This window comes from Strix aluco, chromosome 9, assembly GCF_031877795.1.
Source record: "Strix aluco isolate bStrAlu1 chromosome 9, bStrAlu1.hap1, whole genome shotgun sequence".
NCBI classification, from domain to species: domain Eukaryota; kingdom Metazoa; phylum Chordata; class Aves; order Strigiformes; family Strigidae; genus Strix; species Strix aluco.
The window spans coordinates 24322074-24348087 of record NC_133939.1 but is presented as its reverse complement, the minus strand read 5'-3'; the positions used below and the strand labels follow the sequence as shown (position 1 = coordinate 24348087).

At 36.4% G+C, this 26014-nt stretch overlaps 1 protein-coding gene across 1 annotated transcript in view; it reads left to right on the top strand.

Moving 5' to 3' along the window:
- The window catches only part of NAALADL2 (N-acetylated alpha-linked acidic dipeptidase like 2), a 489903-nt gene that overhangs the window by 261455 nt on the left and 202434 nt on the right, over positions 1-26014 (top strand). The window contains exon 5 of the mRNA XM_074834594.1: positions 16433-16552. Within this exon, the coding sequence (XP_074690695.1) occupies positions 16433-16552 (120 nt within the window). The remainder of the gene's footprint in view (positions 1-16432; positions 16553-26014) is intronic.

Sequence of the window (26014 nt, the reverse complement as noted above, 5' to 3'; positions counted from 1 at the left end):
GTTTTCTGGACCTTGTACACTGAAAGGACTATGTTGGTTCAGGAACTGTCAGAGGATGCAAGAAAACTAGAAGTAACTGGCATGTTTTTGAAATAGGAATGCATATGCAGGCAGGGGCTTGATGGTTTCATGGGCAGAAATGAATCATGCCTGTCTCCAAGGCAGTTCTCTCAACACCTGACTATGTCTCCTTTGTACTGACTGCTTGGACTCCTCTGCTACGTCACCTCACTTCCCTGCCATCGTCCACGTTCCCTGACTGATTCTACCTGTTTCTCCATTTGAAGTGTCTGCTGATTTTAGGCATTTATACTCCCAACTTAGCCAGTGATATCTTTGATTAGTTTTGGAGAAGCTTCAGGGAACAGACAAGTGGGAATGCTGACTGCCTCTATCTACAATATGCAGAAGAGATTCTCTAAATCTGTTGATAGCGTATCAGTTTGCTCTGGTTCCTTTGTTTTGCTGACATTTCTCAGCTAAATGAGAATCCACCACAGAGATTAATGCAACCTGAAGCAATATGAGAAGTACAAACCCATCTGTTAAGCTCACTCAGTGATCTTCCCACCATTCTTTAATCTTGGCAAGATGGAATAAGGGAATCAGGACTGATTGCTGTGAGATCCTCTTTCACAAGGTGGGGGGGCTTGCTCACTTCTTATCAGATACCCCATTTTCTCATGGGTGTGCTGAACTGTCTCCCTCTCTCCATCCATCCCCTTCTTTCCCAGGTCCTTCACTCTGCAGGAAGATGGGAGTTGTCGTCTTCTCTACTGCCTGTGCCTCTAATCTTTCCCACTCATTGCATGCTCCCCACTTGTGTGCCCTGCAGCCCCCCTCCCCTCTCTACTCGGTCTGTACAGTACTGCAGCACTGTTACCTTGCAGTACTTGCAGCTCTCTCTGTTTCTAGCGCTGCACCAAAAGGTTACAAGTTCCTCTGGAGGGACAATGCACCAGGAAGTCCTTGACCCAACAGATTGCTTTCATCTGATTCAGTTTCATTGTGCTGGAAATGTGATTAGTGCACCCTTATTATCATTTATCTTCCCTCTAGCTAATCAGTAGTAATTTCCTTAACAATATTTCTGAATTAAGATTGGTGTCAGCGGGTTGGTTTTAGAAAATTTTAAAATCTTCCCAGGTTATTTTTACCTCCAGGCAAAATTTCCAAATGAGCCTTCTGCAGCATGCTCACTTGCCCATCTTGAATTCCAAAGGCAGAGAGTGCATCTAATTTAGATTAAATAATCACAGCATCTCGCCCTAAGTCTTTCAGTCATTTTTGATGGCACATCGGTGCAAAATATCAAGCTAGAGGGAATCTTGATACATGTGTGCATTAAATTCTTTTAGGCATGCCGATTCAGTTCATTATTATCTTTATTAACATTTTCTAAAATTTCTTCTCTGAAGAGACATGTACTAGCTAAAATGAATGCCTAGCAACTGAAATCAGTTTGCAGATGGTTAGGGCTATAGGTTGAATAACACATACACACAAATGAGAAGAATCATGCGATTTTTGTAACATTTAGATGTTTTAGAGGAGCTTTATTTATCTTCTATTTATAGAAGAGTTTCTCAGAAACCTCTTCCACAAATAATCATAATTTAGACCACTGCTCTGCATACCAAGTAGGCACAGCAAATTTTCAAGACAATCTCACTAAGAATATGGATTTTAGAATAGACTTGACCTTTAAACAGAAAACAACATTCAACATTAACTACAGCATAGCTGCCACTCCATTATAATTACATATAGAAAGCTGTGAAATGCAATGTGAAGGTTATATAATTTAAAATTGCAGTCAAGGGCTACAAAAACAATCATTGAAGAGATGTCCTGCAGAACATACTGTCAATTTTCTGGCATATATCACATAACCATTCATAAAGTTGTACAGTTCCCTAAAAAGAATAGTAGTACATCATGCCCAAAAGCCTGGTTAATATTGCTGCAAGATTTTTGCATCACTGAAGGGCTGGGTTTCGAAGATGCAAATGGCTACTGCTGCAAAACCTTTTGCTGTTTTATAATTGCGAATCAATGCTGTACTAATGTATTATTAATAAAGTATTAGTTATGACATTTTAGTAATAAAGTCATTAATAATAAATGAGATTTTTTTTAATGCAAAAAGGCAAAAGGTGAGGTATCTTGATATCTACAGATCACTGAGCACTTCCATGCCACTGCACATAATCAGCTAAAGGCATTTTTCAGTAAGGCCTCCGTACAGTATTTGACAGGGAGCGACGTTATACCATAAACATTATTTATATTCCAATTGCATTGTAGAAACTAGAGAGTACAAACAATGATGACTTGGGAAATGGATTTGGTACTTTATTCAGGTTTTAGTGCAAGTAAAATTCCTATTGAAATCTATGAGAATTACATCATTTTTAACCAGACTTGAATTTTGTCTGTTAGTAGTCACTGTGAGAGAGTACAAGTGGAAGTAACTTCTGTAAATGCTTGGATCTCCAGGAAATATTTTTCTCTTGAATTATTTTATTGTATATTTTAGACCCAGCAAGTTGCAATCACCTGTGCAGTTCAGTAGATTCCTGGGTTGATACCTACCCAGTTACTCTTCTTTCAAGCCCACTTTTTGTTAACGGTGTTTGGTGCAAACCTGAAATCAAAGGTACTCCAAGTCAAGTGGAAATCTTTCTGCCAAATCACAAGACACATTTTGTTTAGGTAGTGCTATCTTACCAGCTCCCTGTAATTTCTTTTACATCTTCTTAGTAAATATGAACATACCAACAACATATCTGTGTTCTGTTTAAGTTTGGAAAGACAATATCCTCCTCAGAGGAGGAATTCCAAGTAAAAAGCTGCTTCTGCTGTGAGCTGTTTCGTTTGGGGTTTAGGGATTTTTTTCTTTTAAATTTCTCCAGTATTTTAAATGTTTAAAAATTCCTTGAGGGGATCTTGTTTACACTGAAAACAAAAGCAAAAATTTCCTCCAACAGAGACTATAAAGCAAGTATTATCAGCTTTTAAAAAATTGCCAAGATGAGAAAAATGACATAAGAAACAACTACAACTGATATGAGAACAATAACAAAGCATTTTTGTATTTATATAATGCTCAGTTATTGTCCCTAAAACTACTTATATAACTTAATTGTGTTTTTTTTTTTTTTTAAAAAAAGTAGTTTCGTGCATAAACAATAAAGAACTGATTAAAATGCTGCTCAGCTTTGTGGTAGTTATGAGTGACTGTAAAATACAATATTGATGAAACTATTGCTTGTTCTCATTTTTTTTTTATTTTATTTTTGAGGGGGAGAAGCAAGTCCTAAAACCTTTTGAGGAACATTAGCAATACTAAAGCACCTGTAGTTGGAGGCATATTATATTTTATCATGCCTTTACATCCTGTACCTGGGAGCATGGACCTCAGATTCTGACCCTGACAGTCTCAATAATCAGGTGGTCATCCATAAGAATATGGGTTAGAATTACTGTAATTAAATTATTTTTTTAAAAAGAAAAAAATCATTTTTCTGACATACTGCACTTCATTATTTTTTAAAAATAGAGAAAAAAAAATCTGAATAATGGTGGTGTTGGGAAGTGGTAATATGAAGTCCAAATATAGTCTTCTAAGGTGACCGCTTTGAAAGAGTGGAAATAAGTTCTAAAAAAACCCAGCATACATGACAGGTTTTAAGTGTAATCTAATCTAGTTGAGGATAAAGCTGCCATTAATTGCATAATTTGGTGAGGACAGATTCTAGTGGCTTGTCTGACTTCTTTGTTGAAGAATTTTGGTATAAAAGAGCAAAGGATGTACTTCTCTAGAGACTGCTTTGAGGAATGCTATAAGCCTGGACACAGAGCCTTAACAGTGAAAAAGACCAAAAAGCAAAGAAGACCTATCTCTGAGAAAACCCTTTGAAGTAAAGATCTTTTGAAACCCTTCAGAGCAGGATGAAAAAATGTGCAGCTGTGATACATCTGGTTGAGAAAATATGGAACAACTGAGTTCTTAAAAACGGAAAAAAGAATTTAAAAAAAAACAAAAACAAAAACAAAAACCAACCCAAAACAGTTACTAACGGTGGACAAGTCTAAGTTTGGTATCCAGGTGCAGTTGGCAGAAGTGCATTGGGTGTGTATGTGAACTGTCAAAATGCCAGAGCCTGTTCACTGCCTGGACTAAAATGTCCTGAGAAAAAGCTTTTGTTCAGAATTTCACTTTTAAACTGGTTGGAAATACAGCATTTCTGACTGTGCCTACCAGTTGCAATCTCAGGGGAGAAGCACCTGCTTATAAGTAATAAAAAAATCTGTTCAAACTAGACAAAGCTCATAATACATTGGTTTTCCCATTTTCTAGAATTAGGCACTCCTAGTTTTTTCTGCCTGATGTGCCATCTCGTCCACTAAATACAAATAAATCTCATGTAATGAATATTAGTTACTGTGTTTATCTCATTCATTAAGAGGCCCTTAATGTGAATTAATTGTGAGATATATCAGTTTGATTCTCATAATTATTTCTTATGTTCCTGTGCTCTGCAGTTCAAAGAGAAGGTGACTAATCAATCACCACCTTGTGACTGGCCCAGGAGTAGGTGTATGTGAGAAAGAAGATGCTTCAAGGAATTTATCTTCCTTCCACTGAATTATGTTACCATATAGAGGTAGTCTTGTCTCCTGTAAGATTCACTGTTTCACAGTGATGTCTTTGAGGGGCAGACAGAGGTGAATAAGGATAGAAGAGGTCTGGCAATGGCTTCAACTACTAGAGAGCAAAGCTGCTTAAATATGCAAGAAAACTCCTGCTGCATTGTCATCCAGGAGAGATGTTCCTCCTACTGCAGGTCAGTGTTTGCCAGGCAGGATCCGTACTTGGGGAGTATTTTAGAGGATGAAGTAGAATGAGAAGCAGGAAATTGTGTTACTGGTGAAAGAATTACTGCATCATTCTTCTAAGCAAAATCTTTATTCCAAAAAATTTTCTCATGTCTTTGTCCATGTTGTCCTATTACCTATAAAACTTTTATATCTTAAGGCTAAAAGAAAACATTATGAACATGCAATGACACAAACTAAAATTCTAAAATGAAAAATGGTATTAGTATGGAGAGTGTTAGGTTCAGGTTGTGATGGGTAAGACTGACTTTCAGTTCACATCTTTCCCTGATGATCTTGCTGTTGTTGTAATGCCTATAGAGTTGCTCTGCCTGAAATAAACTTCCACAATTTTTCAATTTTCTTTGCAGACAATGAAGATAACTTCTTCATGATGTATAGTGCTTGTAAAGTGGTACCAAAAATGAAAAGACAAAAAAAAAAAAAAAAAAAATACAGAGGGAACCTCTTCAGTAGATGGTACAACTAGTGAATATTTTTAATGATGACTATTGTGCATTCTTTGTCTACTGAATTTAGTCTCTTGTATTTGTTAAAATTCAGGAAAGGGACCACTTGATGTTGGAAGATGGACCCTTAGGGAAATTTGTGGTTGAATCAGAATTTATGAGAGCATATACTGAGCTCTCTGTTTCTAGTTTCTTTTTGTTGATTGTTCAACATCCTGGGCAGAAGGGATCATAACAGGTGAAGAGAAAGAATTGAGTACAGATTTCTATAGTAACCGATAGTTCTGTAATAATGTCCCTAACTGCTTTTATCGAAAACAGGGCCATAAAGTACTATTGCTGCAATAACACTGAGTACTTCTCTAGTGCTGTAAAAGAGTCTGACCCAGATTCCAGGCTGTGAGGAAGATGAGGGAAGCTCTGTTCATATCCAGCTCCAGGTGGGCTGCAGTGATGGTGAAGCTTTTGCTTTAACCAGTGAAATTGGTTATATGATGTCAGGTCTGATTAGTCCTTCCTCCAGATTCCAGAATCTCTTCAGACTTTCTGATATGTTTTAGATAATGTGAAAGTTTTTCCAGCTTTTCTTTTAACGGGATGCTGCTGTACAAGGTGAAGGGTTTACTGGGCCCTTTCCTAAACAGGAGCCGTTTGTCCTTTGCATGAAGTTTCCTCTTTTTCTCCAGGATTTTCCATCCAGCTGAGAGCATGGGAACCAAGTTCACAAATTCTCCATAGTGTTTCTGCCAACACTTAGTGGAGATGAATGCTCAAAATGTCTGTGTAAAAGTTGGGTACAATTCAGCAAAACCTTCATTGTAACTTTTGGAAAGACTTAGGATAAAAGTGAGCTGTTAATTATGCTATAGCAAGGATCCCTGACAGGGACCTATCCTGAAATCCCATTTAATCCTTACTGTTACTAATAAAAATTTTAAAAATTAGCTATTTCTGAACAAAAAGATAAATGGTGCTGCCATATAAAAACCTTTAGATGACTAAGCAATGCAGAATACAGTATCCCGTTTAATGACCAAATGCCAGTTCTGACATATCAAGTGCATTTTTAAAAACAAAATTAGAAAACCTGAGACAACAAAGAACTGGGTTTTCTTCCTGGTACAATTTTGTTATGTATGATACCTGAATCACAGGCTACATGTTTCTTGCAAGATAAGTCTGCTTTCCACAATGTTAGGTGATTGAAAAATGGAAGTATATACTTGTTTAATCACATAGAGCTATGCTGTTCTCACATACGACTGTCTTCATATTTGTCTTGGTCAATCATTTGGGCAGCTTGAATTTTTCACTCAAATATATTCCCTGTCATCTGAATGTATTCGTAATTTTAAAACGTATTTTTCCCCAGTCTTTTTTCTATGGATGTAATTTAGAGACCTATACATCCGTGTAATGACTCAAACCAACAGAATTCATATGAGATAGGAAAGATGTCATTTTCCTTTTCATAACTGCGTGTTTGCTTCTCTGGGTTTGATAAAATGATGCTTTAACGCTCAGATTTGTGTTTACAGCACTATGTGGCTGGGCATCTCTCTGATTATGTTCAAGTGCATGATGTTTGGCCAAGCAAGGGCTATAAGTACTCTTTGAAAGAGCATTTATTATACTCTGAAAAATAGAGTTCTCATTGACATTTCTGAAAGTTCAAGTGTTCTCTTGATGCAGTGGATGACCTCCTCTTGTACATATGCGTGATTATCTGCATTCTTGAGGTGGTAGCTGTCTGTTTTATTTTTATGTATCTATGTATTTGTAGTAACAACATATGTCTTACGTGTTTGTATAGCAAGTGTGCATAGAAATACAGATAGTCTATGTATTTCAGTACACTATGCATGCACTAGTATGAGAGTTGTTTGAGAAACAGACTTCTTATCCTATGAAAATAGTGCCATTTCAAAATGTGTTCTGAATCATGGCAAAAATTGGAAACCTGAAAAATTGTAAGGCTACTTGCTAGATACTTTTCCTTTGACACAGCCAGACTGTCTAAAAATGAAACAATTGAACAAAGTTGAAACAATACTCTCTAGGAAATTAAAATATCAAATTATTATAAAATGAAATATTTAAATTTTACTTAGATTCAAAACCACTTCCATGTAACATTTCACTGCAGTTGACAAACATTTTGTCTTTGATAGAGTGTGTTTGCATTCACAGGACATTGTTCTTATGACCTGTCATTTCAGACAGGGGATTACTTTCGCTCTCTGGATGTGTAGGTGCAAACTCATGTTTCACTGTTTTTGACGTTGAGCCTACAAGCAGACAAAGGGGAGTGTGCCCAGTGCCATTTGGTAGCCTATCCTGCCCAGTAGGGTTGGATCCTTCCCTACAATAGCTCTCTAGCTGGCAGGTTCTGCTGCAGCTTGCAGAACCTATTTATATATAAAGTGCTTCTAGGCACCATCTGTAAGGTGCAAGCATCTTCTCTAAACACTCAATGGTTGTAGCTACTATAGGAGGAAATGCCTGGTTTTTATTTGATATATGATGAAAAGGCCGTTGAAGGAGGACAGTCTGCAGCCTCTGGATGGTTTGCTTTCATTCTTCATGTCTGAGAGTAGCCAATAAAAACTCCACCTCATTGCAATCCGTCCTTGAGAATTTGTTGACTTCTGACATAATGGGACTGGATTCTGACATAAAGCCATTTCACCAAATATTTTAAAGCCACATTTAAATCACGTCATTATAATTTACTCTATAGATATGTAGCTTATGATTTATTTTTTAAGATGTCACATCACCGCTGAACAATTCTGTTTAGTTTATCCTTAGTCTGTGTGATTTGTAAATGTATATTTGTGTGAATAATTACTCCTGCATAAGCTAAACCAAGTAGGCTGGCAAATACAGATTACTGTTTCTTTTTAGGAAAGTATGATCAATGTGACTTTATGCTTTGTGGACTAATGATACTAAATATCTTTGCAGTTAATTCTTATAAAGAAGGGGATATAAATAATATTAAACACATATAAGAAAGAATCATTAGAATTAAAAATTTTGTCACTAGTGAGGTGAAAAATAATCAGCACTGCTTAATGAAAGTTTGAAATAATAAAATTTCTGATAGGGCTTTAGGTGTCAAATGATATCGTGTCCTTCAGTGTTTTATAACCAAAGCAATGTTCTTAGAGATTTTAAAATAACTAAGTATCAATTTAATATGACTGAAAATAAGAACGTTTCATTTCAGAATATTTGAAAAACTAGGTTTGCATTTAAATCTAATCAGAAAAGATAAAAAAAAAGATTTGTTGTTTGGATATTTTGCTGGATATCATGGATTAAGAAGTTATATTCAAGTATTAGTTTTGGCTTCTGCTAAAGGGAAACTTGAAGAGTGTGATTTGGGACAGAGGACGGTGGGAAGGTATGAGTGAATTAAAAGAAGGAAAAATAAAGTTGAAAATAGATATAGAGGGAGGAGTCTACAGGATGAGCATTATTAACAGGGAACTGAGCTATGTCAGCTCAGATTTATCTGGGGCTCTGTAACCATAAAACAGGGAAGAGGTCCTTTTCTGTAGGCTGTAAAAAGACTTCGATCTTAATTCAGTCGCCCTGGGAGTTGGTAGGAAAAAAAACCTGCTGTAAAAAGCAAACAAGTTAAACCTTAGTGTCTTTCTAAAAATGATACCAGAACAGCAAAAGCAACCTGTAGGAGAAGCTTCAGTAGAGCCCTGCCTGGAATGGAGCTGTGTTAGCTGGACAGATAGGACGAGGAGGGAGAGAGAGTGTATAAAATATGTCTGTGACTGAATTCGGTCTGCAAGGCCAAACTTTATCGAACTGAGGTTAAGGGATGTCTTTTTTCTTCCTGTTTTGATACAAATTACAGTTTTAGCTGTCACTGTAATGTAGTGTGCAATTTTATGTAATAAAAACTAGACACAAAGAATCCTATTTGACTGTAAGCTGACACTGTGAGTCATATTGAATTACTCTGGAATTTTATTATTTGAGTAGGAATATTGAAGTAAAAAAAGAAAACTTCTAGGGTAAGGTGCTAACAACCATGAAGAAAAGATGTTGCGAGTCTGTTCGAAGAGGACTCCTTGTAGGTAAAAACCACTAGTTACTTAATGGCCACCGAGTTAGTTAATGACCACACACACACGTATCTTGCTATGTGGAGCAATACTGTGATTTAAATCTGCCCAGACATTGTTGGTTAGGTGCATCTCTTAGTATTGTAACGGAGCAAAATGACCTTCAGTTAATCCAGATATGTAATGATTTGCTTTTCTGGGCTCAGCGTGTTGAAATTCAAATTGCACAAATCATCTCTTTTTGGCTTGCCTCACACAGTTTTTTATAAATACATTAGGTTATTATTTTTCAAGGCATAAGATTATTTTCCTCATTCAATTTTTCTAAGAAGGCATAAAAGAAGCTCAAGGATAGGAAATCCTGTGCTACTAGAAATAGAGTCTGGATAAGTAGTGTCCAAATTTGGGCCATAAGGTAAGAGAATTTACTGTCAAATATACAGTTTAGTCATTCACAGGATATCGCAGAGGCATTTCTGTGTAATTACCCCAAATTTATTGACAAGATTTCCCAGACAGTTTGGGAATGGCCAAGTGTCATAGGACACACAAACCATTGTAAGTAATATTTGCTACCAGAAGACAACATGCTTGGATTTTGAGGCCCTATACCAAATTTTTCATAAAGAAAATAGAGTAAAACTCACCACGGGATTTCAAAGATAGTGTCATTTTGAAATTACTGTAAACAATGGAGTATAGAGTTTGCGTGAAAACGGAGTTCTAAATAAAGGAAATTTTGTTTTATAGCAAAAGCAGCTCTATAACAAATTATTCTTTCTTATGGAAAAAAACCCTAAGAACTCTCCACGTAAAAATCTCTCAAATTCTACATCAAATTGTTTCTTGATTTGTTTTTGTCTTGTGTCTGACTTGTCTTTATTTTACTAAATGCTGACTTACACCTTTGGTCATGCTTTCTCAGATCTTTTCCTCCTCTGGTAATGCTGAACCTAGTAACATAAAAGAGAAGATAAAGCTTACTGCCCTTGCACTGGGCTTCAGTGAGTCCTAACCACAAAGGAACAGACTGACTGAATCTACTCATACCAAGTGCCATTACTGTGAAAGAAATCAATAGTTAGGCACATTAGCTTCTTAGTTCGACCTTCAGCACTTCAGTTGACCTAGAGACAGTCATCAGATGCATGCCACAAAACCTACAAACACAGAAGGTCTCTCACTCTCCCTATTTTTGCCTAGAACCAAGTGAAGGACAAATTTTGAAAGATAACTTAGAATATTAACATATCTATAGAAATACAATAAATATACAAAAGATGGGTATGGCTGTTTATTTTGTCTCAGGCTTGCTATTTTGGGCAGCGAAGAAGGCTTGGGTGGTAGCAATCGCAGGGAGACAGCTGTGGTTCCCTGAATATCAGAGGGATGCTTTTGGCTGAAATGGGAGCAGTGGCTCCTGTCAGAAAGCGTAGCAGAGTTTACAGCAACAAATGATTTAGCATACTTGGGCACAACTCTGTTATCTCCCCTTTCCTTTCTTCCTTTTGTCTAATTTTAGAGAAGAGCTAGTTTTATGTTTGCAGCTTTCTTTGCGTTTCTTGATGTCCAGCTTTGATTTACAGCCAGCTTGAGTTTACTTTTATGCTCTGCTGAATACTGCCTTCAGCCCCAATTTCAGAGCTGTGCAAATAACATCGTGAAGTGTTTAATTAAAGCTAGCCTCGTGTCCTGATTGCAGACTGACGTCTTCTCAGATACTATTTGCAAATATATTTTGGAGTTTTTACTTTAGACAGGATGACTAGTTGAAGGTTATTTACTTGTGATTGATCATGCATTGGATGTTTCTGTTACCTTTATTTTGTGAACAACCTGAAAATAGTAGCTGAATGTTGACAGACAAATAAAGGGCATTGACTTGAATGAAAGAGGGGACTGTAGTAGGCCCGCACAGTTGCAGAACTGAGGTGTTGATACTCCTAGAATTACATATGTGCCTTTTGGAGAAATTGTCTTAATTCTGAGGTAAAAACAGTCCTAAATATATTTTATACATAGCATTTAAGACTATGTTTTCTTCAATACTTGAAGTTTCTTTAGGTCATCCATTTGTAACACTCTTGGTGGGTAGATCAGAACTGGCAGGAATATGAACTTGACTGTGCTACTGAATATCAGTCATTCTCACAGCTGCAGCTTCTACTGTCCTGTCCTCCCAAATATGTGTGTAGAAGCTGTTTATTAATATGTGTCAACAGATTGGTGTTTGATAAAAAATATTTATAATCTGAGGTTACTGAACTGTGTCACTAACAACAAGTAACGTTAAGAAGAGATTTTTCACCACAGCCATTCTATATGCTACTTCTGATTTTGTTTTCTGCATAAGTTTACACCTTTCAGATAAGATTTCTCTGAGATTGCTGGGTACTGACCTTAATGTATTCTCTTAAGAAATAATAGTAAAACTATTTGCTTAGGCGTGGTGCTTTTCTACCTTGAGATTTCACAGCCTTGATAGCTAGACCAGATTCATTTGAGAGCTACCTTCTTATCTGCACTGAGTCCATCTGCATTTTGGTGGTTGTGAGAAACATCTCTTCCTGGGTGTACTGGCTTTGATGGTTTGGTTTGGGTTTTTTTTCTTTTTTGTGGGTTTTTCCCTTAATCTTTTTCCTGTCTTGCGTGTCCCTGGCAAATTAGTCACAGTCTTCATCTTAGGCAGTGTTTTGGATACAGATGTATAATGCTGTTATTAACTTCCTTTCCTCATTCAAGTGAACTGAATGATAACGATGTGATATGACAAACACATTTCCATTATTATTTTTGACCTATTTAACTTATCCTTTTTTAATTGCCTCAGCATTTTCAAAGAAAGCAAAGTTTTAAAATAGTATCCAGCATCTTCAAGACCTCAGCTGCCACCTGCTTCATAGAGTTAATCGTACTTTTCCTTTCCAAGACCTGTCTTACTCTTTTGCATCCATTACTGGATGAAGTATGCTGTTTTATTTTCTTTCATTTTGGAGATAAGTAGAAGAAATTGAGAAAGGATCCTTGACTGTCTCGATTATGGCATTTTCAGAGTACTTTCCTGTTTTGGAGGGATTTTATCATAGTTTTTAAGATAGAATGCTTACAACTCGTTGAGCATCATCTTGGGACTTAGAAACTAATAATAAGTCTAACATAAAATAATTACTTTTTCTAAAAATGTTTGTTTTATTACCTACCCCTACTTCATTTCATGCATGGGGGAATACTACTGAACTCCATATTGCACACCGCAATTTGTTCCTAAATAGTCATATCTTTCAAACAGCATAGCATGAAACAATTCAAAGAGTAAGTACCTAATTCAAATGGATAAAACAACTCATTCTTCAACAGTTTCCCAGTTTTAGGGTAAGAGGATTTACCCTTGCATATCTAAACCAAGTACACAAGTGCTCTGTTTCAGCACCTGATAAAAGGATGAGTTCTCTTTTGTTTTTGAACAGAATTATCCTAACAAAGGGAAGCACTTTATCAAATATGGGTAATTGAGGGTGGGACATTTTGCGTTTTTAAAATCTGGAATGTGGAAAATGAGGATTATGTCATGTTGTAAGCATTTCTAAAAAAGAAAAAAGAAAGAATAGAAAATTTAATCATTACTCATTGTTTGAGGTGTCAAATGTTGTGAGTAAAACAAGACTTCATGTAACACAAATGGACTGTTAGTTTCTCGGTGGATTATTGAGAGGGTAGCACTCTTTGGTTTCAATAGGATTTTTAAACATTATTTTAAAGGTGTAATTTTTCAATATTTTATTTTGTTTTTTACTAGGAATAAAGGACCCAATTAGTTAAGCCCCAATGTATTAAATAAAAACAAACTGACTACTCTGAGCTGGTGTTGCTGTACTGTATTTGATGAGATGTTTTTATTAAGTAGTGCAAAATATTTTGTGTTTTATTACAAATTTTACTGAAGTATTGAAGTGTAGAAGAAAGGGAGGGGTAGGAATAATTTTTAAAATTATCGTTATAATTTAATGTTTACCTATTCGTATCTGGATCGTAGTACCAAAATATTATGACTTTGTTCTAAACTCTTCAGTGGGTTGTTGACGTCATTTGGGAGGGAAGGAGCCAGGTGTAGTTTTACTCAAGAGATTTTTTTTATTCCATTTTTTTGTCAATTTAACTGAAGTTGGATCTGAGATTAGCTGTGCAAACCTCCAGCTGCTAGGCTATATGTGATGTTACCAGGATGTGATAACTTACTTTGGTAGACATGGGCAATATTTTTACCCATGGTTCCCAAAAAGGTAAAATTAAGGGTCAAAGATTTGTGATGAGAAGAAAACTGCTTTGAAGTTACAATGAAATATAAGTGTGCAAGTACCCCTAAAGTTGGACAGTAACAAGAGGCTTAGGTCATACTTATTTTGAGGCAAGTGCAAAAGAAAGAGTTCTAATATATTGAGCTTTGACATATCCTTCATGTGGAAGATGTGTAATGAAAGCACATGTAACTCTTTGTTATATTATACCCAGCTGCTTTTTCATTATGTAATGACTTCTTACATGTACTCTCAATGTATAAATGTATTTAATAGCTTTGGCATTGGGGCTTACTTTTCACATTTGGAGCAAAGAACATGGTTTGCATAGTGTTTGGGGCAGCAGGGAGTCAAGTTCTGGTTCTCACATAATTAAAAAATGAGCTGTGCTTTTGTAGGGCCTTTTATTCAGCCTGCTCTTGTTGAGCTTATATGTTGCCTGGGAAAGACTGGTGAGCAGCTCTTGAAGATGCAGTTTGCAACATAAATTAACTAAGAACATCCAAGGGTAGTTGCTAAATGCATTAATAATTGTGCAAACGTGTAGTTTTGTTGTTTACAGAGCAGTGGATAGCACCCTGGAGGAGCAGCTAGCAAAAATGATGTGAAGAGAAGCAGCACATGAATGTAGATAGGCAGGGATCTCATTTTCACAGGCATACTGTACAAGCAAATGGTTTGATACTTCATTATGTTACATCTTTGTGTATTGATTTTGCCTCAGGAAAATTCAGTGTACTTTCTCTCATACAAATGATGAAAGTTCTGATTTTCGGTTTGCTTGAGGGTAAGTGGGAAAGGCATCGGGTCCAAAGGAACTGGATTAGAGGTCTCCCCAGAAATCAACCTAGATATAACCTCTCAAGCCAGAAGACTTCTGAGACTCTAATAATTACCGCCCTAAAGTATCTATTGACACATCTGTAGGTACAAATTAAAATAAAGCTGAGATCTACAGATGAGGTAAAATTTGTGCGAACTTCGAGGAAGTACACTGATTAATATCCTTCCTGAATTTGAGGAGAACTTTTTATAACCAGAGGCATCAGGCTAGGTAAAATATAAAATAGCTTCCGCTAGTATAAGAACTTCTTCACTTGATTTTATCATACTTCTCAAATGTGATGATCACACAGGAAAAAAATTTATATTGGATTTCAGCCTGTAGTCACCATTTGGATTTTCTTAGGAAATAGATTTCAAGTTCTTTATGAAGTGTAAGATTTTCTGTTCCTACATTTCAGTAGTTGGTGTTAAATCTGATGTTTGCCTGTTATGGAAGTGTTTTATAACTTCAGCTGACCTTTCTAAATACTTGGTTTATATAGCACTGATGACATGTTATAGACTTAGGATCTTGTTAACTTGACAATTTAAGAAGAGAGGAACCTTGGCAATTTTTTTGTATGAATTAAATGCTGACATGCAAACTGAGGCAGAATATTCAGATACAGTTGCAGAAGGGTAAATACTTTCCTAAAATACCACATTCGGGAACCTAGTAAAATTTCACACATCCTACATATCCAGAACAGCTGTTGTTAAAATTTAAACAGTTTTTGTAGAGATGCCCAAAATCAGAACTGTTGCCTTTCGCAATGAATCCATACTTAAGTTACCAAAACTGAACTGAAAGAGAAACTTCTCCATCTTGTACCGCTCCTCTTATTTTAATTTTTAAACACTCATGTAATATTCTTGTGTCTTCTTGTATTTGTGTTATATGTGAACACTGTCTAGGGGTTTAGAGGTTCCAGAATGTCCTCAATGGAGGAGCTTCATAATATTCTAAAATAATAATATACAAGACTGATTTTCCTCATACTTGGTCTTCACCAGAATTTATTGCTGTAAATGTGTGAGAAAAATGTCCTTGGTCATTCTTAAATCATATATCTATTTAAAAAAAAAAAATCCTTAAAAACATGTATTGAAGTATTTTTCCATCACTGCCAATGCTTATAATTTAATAATAACTTAGATCTTTATTACATATTCTTGCAGTGTCCTAACTGAAAAGCTGAAGATCTTCATGTCTGAACATTTTTAATTTAGTCAGGAGTGACTCTAAACAATTTAATAATATGTATTAATGGAAATGTTTATGCATCAGAGTGATGTAGTCTGTTATCACTATAGTTATCTGAGTATAATGCTGAGATAACTGATGGATTATAATAAAATACTTGAATAGTTAAGGTAAGGCTGCTCAAGAATCATATGAGACCACATAGTAAAACTGTATATCAGTAGAATATATTATCTGTATATTTTCATAAGTGACTGGTATAATCATTCACTCATCTTCTGAAATGCTTCACAAGACTCTGATTCATTTTAAGACAATTAACAGAGGTAATTTAGTATCCCTTACATGTTTTTAAATACATTCCTGTATCTAACAAATGGAAATTCTCTTCAGAATCCACACCACTTACTATAAACATTGGCAAAAAACCACTGGATTTTTATCACAGCTGATGAACTGTGAATGTAAACTGCAAAGATATGCATTTATCTGTCAGATTGAATTCTCAAGCTCTTTGTTATTACAGGTATTCCTGATTAGGAAGTGGGGGTAAGGTAATTGCAGAACTCTGCTCAGGTGCTTGATGCAAACAGATTTGTTTCTGTGGAAGGAGCACCCTCAGTGATGTGTGGTTATAGGTATAGCGTGACTTCTGTCTTCTCTTTGCAGGCAGAACTTGTTGATATACAGTATGGGACTGTGGAAGACTTGATCCGGATTCAAGCCATTACAAACGTGACCAAAAAAATTGCACTTTTGAAGCTAGGACAATCACCTTTGCTTTATAAGGTTAGTCAAATGCTTGTGGCACTTCACTTGAATTGTTTCTTTGTTTTTTCGCTTTCAAAATACCAAGACAAGGACTTTTCTATCCCAATAAGTCAGGATTTACTGGCATTCAGATTCTTCCTTAATACTATCCACTTTGATCTGTAGTGTCTTTTATGTGTTACACTTATTTATTTTGCTGCATATCTTGCAGCGCCCCAGTAGTATACCATATTTTCTTTGGGTGTACTGTAAGCCTTTTGACAAATAAAGAAATCCCTAAAAGAAATAGTAAAGCATGAGGGGGGGCGGGGGGGGAAGGCAGCTGAGATCAGGAAGAGTTGGATCTGTGTCTGCTAAAAATATATGTATAACACTGCACTGAAATCTTTTGTTTCTGTGTGGTAGTTGGCCTGCTGGCTGTAGTTTGAGCCTGCTGTGAGAGGAGGCAGAGCACAGTATGCGCTCACCCTGACTTCAGGCATTTGCAGGTCTTCCCAGGCCCCTGGGCTCTGTCTGAAGCTCAGCGCTTCGGGCCTTGCTGCAGATGCGCTGCTACAATCACTGAGATTGTGAGGTTGTAACCAGTGCGGACACTGTAGGAGGACCAACATCATTGTTTACGGTTTTTGTAAGAAATGACATCGTAACCTGATTTCATCATGATGTAATATAGCTTTGCACTGTGGAGGAGGGTGCCTTTGCCTTCTTGGTTCTTTCTGCTGTCCTTACCACCTTAGAGGGAAGAAAGGGACTGTGAGTTGGAAAACAGCTTTACTTCTGTGGTAGAATGTGGTAGAATGGTAGAAGCAGACTACCCTGAGGTACACAGATAGGCATTTATTCCCTCTGCTATGAACGGTCAGTCACACCTGTAGAATCACTAGGATTTACTGGTCTATGGGTGGGTTACCACCAGTTCAGAATAAGAACCATGTTTTTCTTCCACTCCCTCCTTCCTTCTTTGGTTGCAGTGATGTGTGGGAAGGAGTGTACATGGGTATGTGTGTGTTTGTTCTTCCTACTCCAACTCCAGTTCTGGCAGAAAGCGCAGAGACAGAGCTCAGTCATCCGCTTGTACATTAGACATAATAGACTCAACATATAAACCACATTTGAATTCTAAATGTCAAGTAACTGCCTTCTATTGCAAATATTTTATAAACAAAAATGCTGGTTTGCCTTTCAGAAAATACACTAGCCCAATAAATATTTAAACATTTCATTCCCAATTCACAAAAGCAATTATAAAAGAACAGTAACTCCAGATCTTATAATTAAGAGAATCAGGGTCTGCTCTGTCAGCCATAGAAAGCACAATCGGGACCACAACACAGGTTCAGAAAATAACCACTTAATATTTTTTTCTATAGGAATAATATTTGTCTCAATAAAAATGCCATTTTCAACTGAGTAGCTTTAGCTGTTTATTTGAATTATTTAGATGCAATCTAATTACGCCTGTGAAAGGTCAGTTATCATTGTTGGAACTTGGCTGTTGTGCATCATTTCTACCCATAGATCTTATACTGCATTTCACCGCTAACTGACAAAACCAATGAAATAGCAGTTGGGGCTCATAAAGTAGGAATTTGATAAAGATGCCAAGTTTGCTGTAATAGCACTGTCTGAAGTGTCTATTAGATGGACTTTTTACCAATTTAATTTGTGTTCCTGTAAGCACTCACTTAGCAAGTAGTGCAGCCTGAAGGAGTGGGGCAGGACAATTGGTGCTGAGGACAGGGAACATCTCAGGAACTTTTAGTTTGGGTTGGCTGTAGTCTGGTCCCAAGAAGTATGTGTGAACTGGTGGGTGAGGTGTATTAGCCACACTTGTGGAACAATTCATTTTGCACGTTCAGAGGCTGTTACAAAACATGAGCCAAAGTGTGGTATGGTCACGAGATTGATTTTGAATGCATGCTCAGGATCTGAGCTAAAAATACAACCACCCAAACCTACTTTTTGTGTTCTGCTCATGCAGCTGGGAAATTTGGCCTTTATTTGTTATTTCTTCTTTTTGAGGTGGTAAACTGTCTTTATTTTTAGAATATAAATAGCGTGTCTCTGGCTGGGAAATAATTGTAAGCTAATAAAAGTATCAGAAAATATATAGGAAGATACCAGAAGTAGATTCCTCTTTCATAAAGAATATTTGAAGTGAAAGAGAAAGATTGCCTTAAACAGCAAGTCCTGCTGGTTTAAATGGGCCCAGTATCTCACTACTGAATCCACTTTTTGTATCTTTTTTTCCCCCTAATGTTTATGTTTCTGTACTTAACTGAGTCTCACATTTCTGTTTCCGCAGATACTTCCCTCTGCCTATTTTTTCCTTATCTCTGTCTTCCACGTGCTTGGTTTTACATCACATTAAAACAGAACGCTAGTTCATAACAGAGCTGTCACTATATATATATATATATTTTTACTGCTTTTCTTCATAACTTCTGTATTTAACTTGTGTTTTTCACATTTTAATGTTCTTTAATTGCTCATTATTATTACTTTATATTATATAAATATCTCTGGATTTGGGTCTTATTTTTATAGAGCCTGCACCAAGGTTTCATCTTCATAACAGAGTTTCTAATCATGCCTCTGTGTTTCAGCTTTGTGTTCTCCCTTGCATGGGTGTGCTTTTTGCCTCTCTGTCTTTTATTTCCATCATCAACCGCTGTTTTTCATGTGTTTATCCTTTTTTCCCCTTTTGTGTTTTTAATTTGCCTTTTTTTTAAACTCGACTGTTCTTTCTCTCCATATTGAGTCCATTGGAAAAAGCCTGAAAGAAATAATAAACTGATGCTGGCAGAAAACTCACCATGAAAGCTGAACATTTCTTTAGTCAGAAGAAAAGAAGTAAGAAATAAGCCCAAGTGATGGGAATTTGAATATTTGGAAAAATAATTGTGTTACAGTATTTTTGCTGTAGAGGTTTAGTTTGTTGTTTCATGGAGATTGGATAGGGCACAAAATTTGGGGGAAGGTGAAGGTTGAAAATAATTTGAAGCTTCTACTTTTAGTCTTTCCAATTAGGCCCATCTCTCCTATCTTCAGACACACTGAAAATAAGACAAGGTTCAAAGCTTGGAGTAACTTGGAATTGGAATATACAGGGAATCTGTAGTACTCAAAAAAGCCTGAAGTTAATATGCTGTTAGAATATGTAGTTAGATCCTTAACATGAGTAATTCTGATTAAAATTGGTAAGGTTCATAAATTGAAGCTGCTTTGTGAGAGTGAGGTTTGTAGAAATCTGATCTTAGGTTGTTTTTGTAATTAAATATGATTTTCAGATTTTATCATGAGTGTGTTCCACTGAAACAGAACATAATATCTGATCAGGACAAGAAGGGCAGCAGCTATGGCAGTGGGCACATTTCCTAGAGTATTTCCAGAGCCACACAGAAACATCTCGATCCCTTAAGTTGGGCTTTTACAAATAAAGAATATGTTACTACAGCTGAGTGGTAAGTTATGCATATAAAAGTCAAGGACATGGACCCTACCTTTATAGCAGGACAAGGTATCAGAGTGTTCACTCGGGGGGTGGGGGGGAAGAAAAAAAACAGGTGTGATAAAACTAATAGATAAAAAAAGGGATACGTATTAATGTATATATAAATCAGAGTGGAGTGGAGATTTAGAAAGGGGTTTTACCATTGATACAGAACTATTAAGATCAGTAAGGGAGCAAGACTCTAGTCTATTAATATTAAAAGTGGGAGAAAATAGTGGTAGAAATGCTTCAAGGGCTGCAGCAAGTTGTAGTATGGCAAGGGCAGAGTCATTTCCAAATGCAACTGGAAGGTTGAGGAATTTACTGCTCCCAGCACCTGGAGTGACAATATCCTTCAGCAACACAAACTAAGGCAGTGGACTGAGTAGTGGAGCATACAGGGAGTACTCACATGATGCATTAACCTGGCATAGCCGCGATGCTAGTAATTTCTGTCTCTAGCCAGAATAATTCACAGTGCTGAATAACTGACGGAAGAATTTTAAACTACTGTGTCTGCTCCTAAAGGGATTTTGTGACTAGTTTGAGACACTTGTAAAAGCTGGATTGTTTCTAAATAAATAGGGGACTGGATTAAGGAAGGAAAAAAAACCCCACCATTCGTAAGGAAAAAAATGGGAAAGAAGTGAGACAAATATAGAACAGAAGCACAACTACTGGAATTAACTACCATAAAAAAAAGTAGAATACTTGCTCCCTCATGCCTTAAGATTGAAAGTGTCTGCCTCCTGGTGTTCTGGCTCGAAGGAAAATTTGTATTTTGGTGGAACTCAGGTTATTGGGATCAATCCTGAACTTCAGTAGCCAGTTACATACAGGAGGTCAGAGCAGACTCCCTGATGTCCTTGAATCAGGAGGATCTATAAATGCAAGGAAAGGTGGTAAAGTTTATAAGTAGCAATTAAGCAAATCACTTCTGTGATGTAGAACACCTTCTTGAGAAGGAGCAGCTTGAGTTGTCTGCTGTGTTTGTAGACAGAAAACATCTTCTAGTAGTATAAAATGTGTGGTGACAGAAAGATTGATGAAACCACCTCGCTAGCACCCAGATCCTCTGCCCTAAAAGCTTGCCTGAGTATATGTCACCACTGTGAGCACATAAAAGAGACAGAGGAAGCTTATTTTCAGGGAGGACTGCACCGTAGTTTCAGTATCCAGCATCTGGAAATTCCATCTCTAGATTCGTTTTTTGAAAAACGTTGTAAATTTTGACCATGATTTAATCTTTTGGGGCTGGGATTCAAGAAAAAGCCATAATTTCTGTCCTAAATTAACTTTTAATAGAGTAACAAAAGCCCTGAAGGCCAAAACACTTCATCTTTAAAATGTTCACATATTAACATTTTTTCCACATCCATTAAATGAAGATGTTGTTCTACTGTGTAAATATCTATATTTATTTTAATAATTTACTGCCTTCATAAATATTCATAAAATGGCTTTTTAACTATCATAAAGTTTAGAAATGTGGATGCTTGCATGTTGATGCTGAGGTTATTGACAGGCACTTACAGATAAGGATTTACTAAATGGAAAATATTAAAGATTCCCAGAATAAAGGCAATTTGCCAAAAGGCTTCTATTTAATAACTGCAATAGTTCTAAGTAAGTTTACTTTGGAAAAAGTTATTTCTCTTTTCTACTGTCTACATTGTTTATTTCTTTCCCTCTGGTACTTTTTATGGCTAGCATATATAACTGCGAAGATTACATTTTAAAATCTGCATTTAACTAGGGCTCTCTCTCCTTCCATCCCTTCCCCCCTCCCTATATATACACACATATATCTGTGTGTATATGTATATACGTATGAATATATATACACAGTGTGTGCATATAAATATATATAAAAACTATATTAAACAAAATGTTTTTAGGGAACTTCAACACCTTATGTACATTTCATTACTAAGGGCACTGAGGGTTGGTTTGGTGTTTTTTTTGTAGGATGGATTTTTTTCCAAGGCACCTAAAGTCTTTATATACCCATTTCCCATGTGAGTGCTATGGGATTTTTAATATTATGTCCCCTCCCAAAGCCCTCCTTGAAAATTTGAGCCATAGGTAGTATGGGTAAAAGTTATAGAAGCATATAAAACTAGACCTGGAGATCAGGATCAGAAAGGTCCGTCCACTAACATGTGCTTGAATAGCATCCTGTTTCTCAGGTTTTCTCTAATTTATCATACTTTTAAAATCTCATCTCTATTCCCAGAATCCTGCTAGTTCCTCTTGAATAATCCAAGCTGAGTTGAGATTGATTGATAACGATCAGATTTGTTGATGCAGAGTTTGCTATTTGGCCAAATTATATTCCTACAACATGTGCTTGTTCTTACTTTCTTTTCAAGGAACTACTAGATGCTTTGTGGTCCTTTTTCCTTAGCCTTTGTCTCCCTGAGTTTATAGGAGACTCCCTCCTTCAAGTCATTTGCTTTTATTGCTATTCTTTATCTCCACCCCCCCCCCCCAATGGTTAGATTTAACATACTCATGTTCTTAACCTTCCTCCTTCTCAGCTTCTTTAATCTATAAAATATAATCCAGTCTAAAGCAGGCTCCCTTTTAATTTCTTTCTCTACTTCCTATGTAAAAAAAATCCTGTACCAAGGCCTTCAAAACTTACTGGACAGTAGTCTATACCAAAAAGCTGTGCATGTAATTGAGGTTTCGCAGTGCTATCAATCCTGTGTTTTGAATGATTCTTTTAGTCACCTATTTACCTCTTCCCGATTTCATGATTCATGGAGTGATACAGAAGCTGTTTTGCTCTTTAGTGATTACTGGGAAAATTTGTGTTTGTTTTGAAGAAAGATCATGGGTCTTCCTTCATCTGAACGTGTATCAAATTTAAGAGAGTGGTAGACATAGTTCTCTGTTATGTTCCTCCTGCTTTCTTGCCCCTTTGAACAGAAGGATCAAGCCATAATAGCTAATTAGAGAAGCCTGACAACATCCTGCCTCAATATCATAGCTCTGTTCTGTTGGGGTGGCTAAGAAATCAACCCCCAGCCCATTGAGTACACATACCTGAGTTTAAAAAAAAAGTCTCTCTGCACGGATTTATTACTTAATGCTTCATCCTGAAGTCACGTTTTAAACTTTTATTGGTAAACTTAGTTTAAAACAGCTTAAAAAAATGAAAGTACCAACTGTGAAACATTTTTTTCCCTCTGTGTGAGGTACTATGGGAAAGAAAATTGAGAATTGATACTAACTTGAGAAATCTATAGTTGATGACTAAAAAAAAAAAGTCAAAAGAGTGGTTTTGTATTGCTGATTGGAACCAAATCATGCTGAGCTCTATTGTTCAGTTCCTAGAAGGCTGTTACTACCCAGAATAATTTAAACTGAGTGTGTCAGTTTATCTTGTACTTAATCCAGCGTTTGAAGGATGATGTACTGTGACCTGTAGCACCTAAAAGTGAAACAATACCAGTGCACTTATAAATCCAATCTGTATCTGTCCAGATGAATATGAAATAGTTGACAAAAATTTGCGTTCGTATCCCTTTAGTTAAATGCACTGCAGTAAATAACAGTAAAGAATTCCTTCTTTATACAGTATAAATGGGAGAAAGTAATTTGCTCTTGTAAGCAGTAAGAAGAGTATGTAAGGGGTGGTGTAGGAGGAAAGCAATTGATGCCTAGAAGGAAGCATAATTGTAGCACAACTTGTCAATATTGTCAAGTAATTAACATTTTGGTTGCATCAGTAAAAGGACTTTTAGTTATTACTCATTTCCTTTTCGATTACAACCCTCTGGATTTGTTTGAATGGAAGGAGAAATGTGCTATTAGCAGGGTAAATGAGGGGACATATAAGTTAATGAGCAAAAGTAGATATTGATTATTCTGCATTTCTGATGCCACTGAATTTTCCCTGAATGTTTTGAGAAGTCACTGCCGTTTTGCAGACATGCTTGTATTCCCAGCTGTAGTTCCTATTTTGTCTTTCTCTTCTGGATTGATACAGCAGTTCCTGGAGTTCTCCTGCTGAATCAAACGCTGAATTCTTAGTTATTCAACTGGGTATATAGTCCATATCTTCATATCTACTTATCTTCAATAACACTGAACACTTAATTTTCTCTTGGGAAAATAATTCTAAATAGTCATATACTCAATTGGGTGTTTAATTGCACATTCGCTGCATATATTAAAGGCATCCTTTGAAAAATTAGTCCAGCTCCCATTATGAATTGCTGTTTCCTGAGGGAAAGGGCTGACCATTTCATAGCAGGTCTCCTTTTAGTACAATAGGCTTAAATTGAGTGAGACACTAAGTGGCTCCCATTCTAAAATGGAGGATGGCTGACTCATAAAAATTTCATTCCAGGGTCTTCTGAAGCTCTTGTCAGGTTTTAGAGGTGTGAAACCCAAGCATAATTTTCTATTTTATCAAGCCCTTAAAAAGTGAGTAGTAAATGCAATCATCCAATTTACTGTCTGAGTGCTATGTCCTGATAAATGGTGCAAAGTCAAGTGAAATGGCTTTGCTGTGAGGCAATTGTTCTGACGCAGAGCTGAGCAAAGAAATCCATTGCCTCAATTTGTACCTCAGAGCCCTAAATTCACACAGCTGATCAGCTACTCGTGTGCAGGGCAATAGGAAAGACTTAAGCACTTTGTCTTTCCATCATAAAATCTAAACCTTTTAAATTTTCTCTTTCTGCAGATGCACTAGTCATACTTCTTGCAAGTGATCTTGGCACTTTTTGTGCTGCTTCTATAGGGAATTATAGGCATTTTTTTCTACCGAAGCTGCTAATTGAGCTGGACTTTTAGATTAGTTGAGCTTGCATTTCACAAAAGAGCCACTGACAGACAAATTATTTGGGCCTTTTTTCATCTCATGTGTTTCCAGCACACACTGTTTGATTTTAACAACAGCTGAGAAAGAGAAAAGAAAATGGAAGATACAGGAGCTTTGAGTAGAGATGTGGAGTGAATATATAAAATCTCATCCTGCCAGAACAGGTCTATCTGCCTTTTAGTTCTTTGAAAGCATCAGCCACTGGACTAGGTGAAGCAATGCAACCCATGCTATTAATCTTCAGAACTGCCCACTTGAGCAACTCTGCAAAGAATAATTACAGACCAGTACTGTACATGCTGGTTATTTTGTATTTTCTGGAATAGTGATCAGAGGAAAAAGTCTTCCTTCTTCAGGCAACAAATGTTTTATAAGTACTCCCCTCATTCTGTAGTGGGTTTGAATTTTATAGCATGTTCTGTAGCAGTTACTGGTTTATTATTTTATTAAAAAAAACTTATGATTAGTCTGTGGCATTTTTATGCTCTTTTAGGTCTCTCTTTCTTGTTTCACAGTAATTACTTCTTAATAAACAGTTTATTTACATGTCTGAACTGAGTTGAAAGGTATCAAAAGTCATTATTGTTGAACAAAATATTTATGTAAAACTTTTTTTAAGAGATTACAGAAGTAAATAGTTCTGTTCCATGAATCATTTTATTTGATAACCAAGACATCACAAAGTACTCAAGAATGTTTTTTGTGCCTTGTGGCTTTTTTTTTTATCTGTCCTTTAAAATGCAGCTAAGTTAATGAAGTTAAGAAAAGAAATGGTTCAGTAACCCAGTGGGTTCTCTGAATAGAAATAGCTGCGAATCTGGTCCTACAGTTTAGGAAGTATAACCAGATCCAGACCTTGGTTTGATTTACATTTGTTCTGCATGGCTTTAGAGACTCATCTGTGACAATTGGTTCAGAAAATCAGCACTTGTGATTTATGTATGAAAATCTGAATTCTGCCCTTTCATATACACCTGTAGTTCGCATTGTGATCAGAACATTGAGTAGAAACGTGGTCTTCCTGAATGCTGATATCCAACCTTTTCACTGGTGTCAGTGGGACTAGGTTTTTATACTTTGCATTCTATAGCCTATGAAGTTTTTTATTATTTTCTCTAGGGTTATTTGATGCACTCTTTTCAGATCTTCT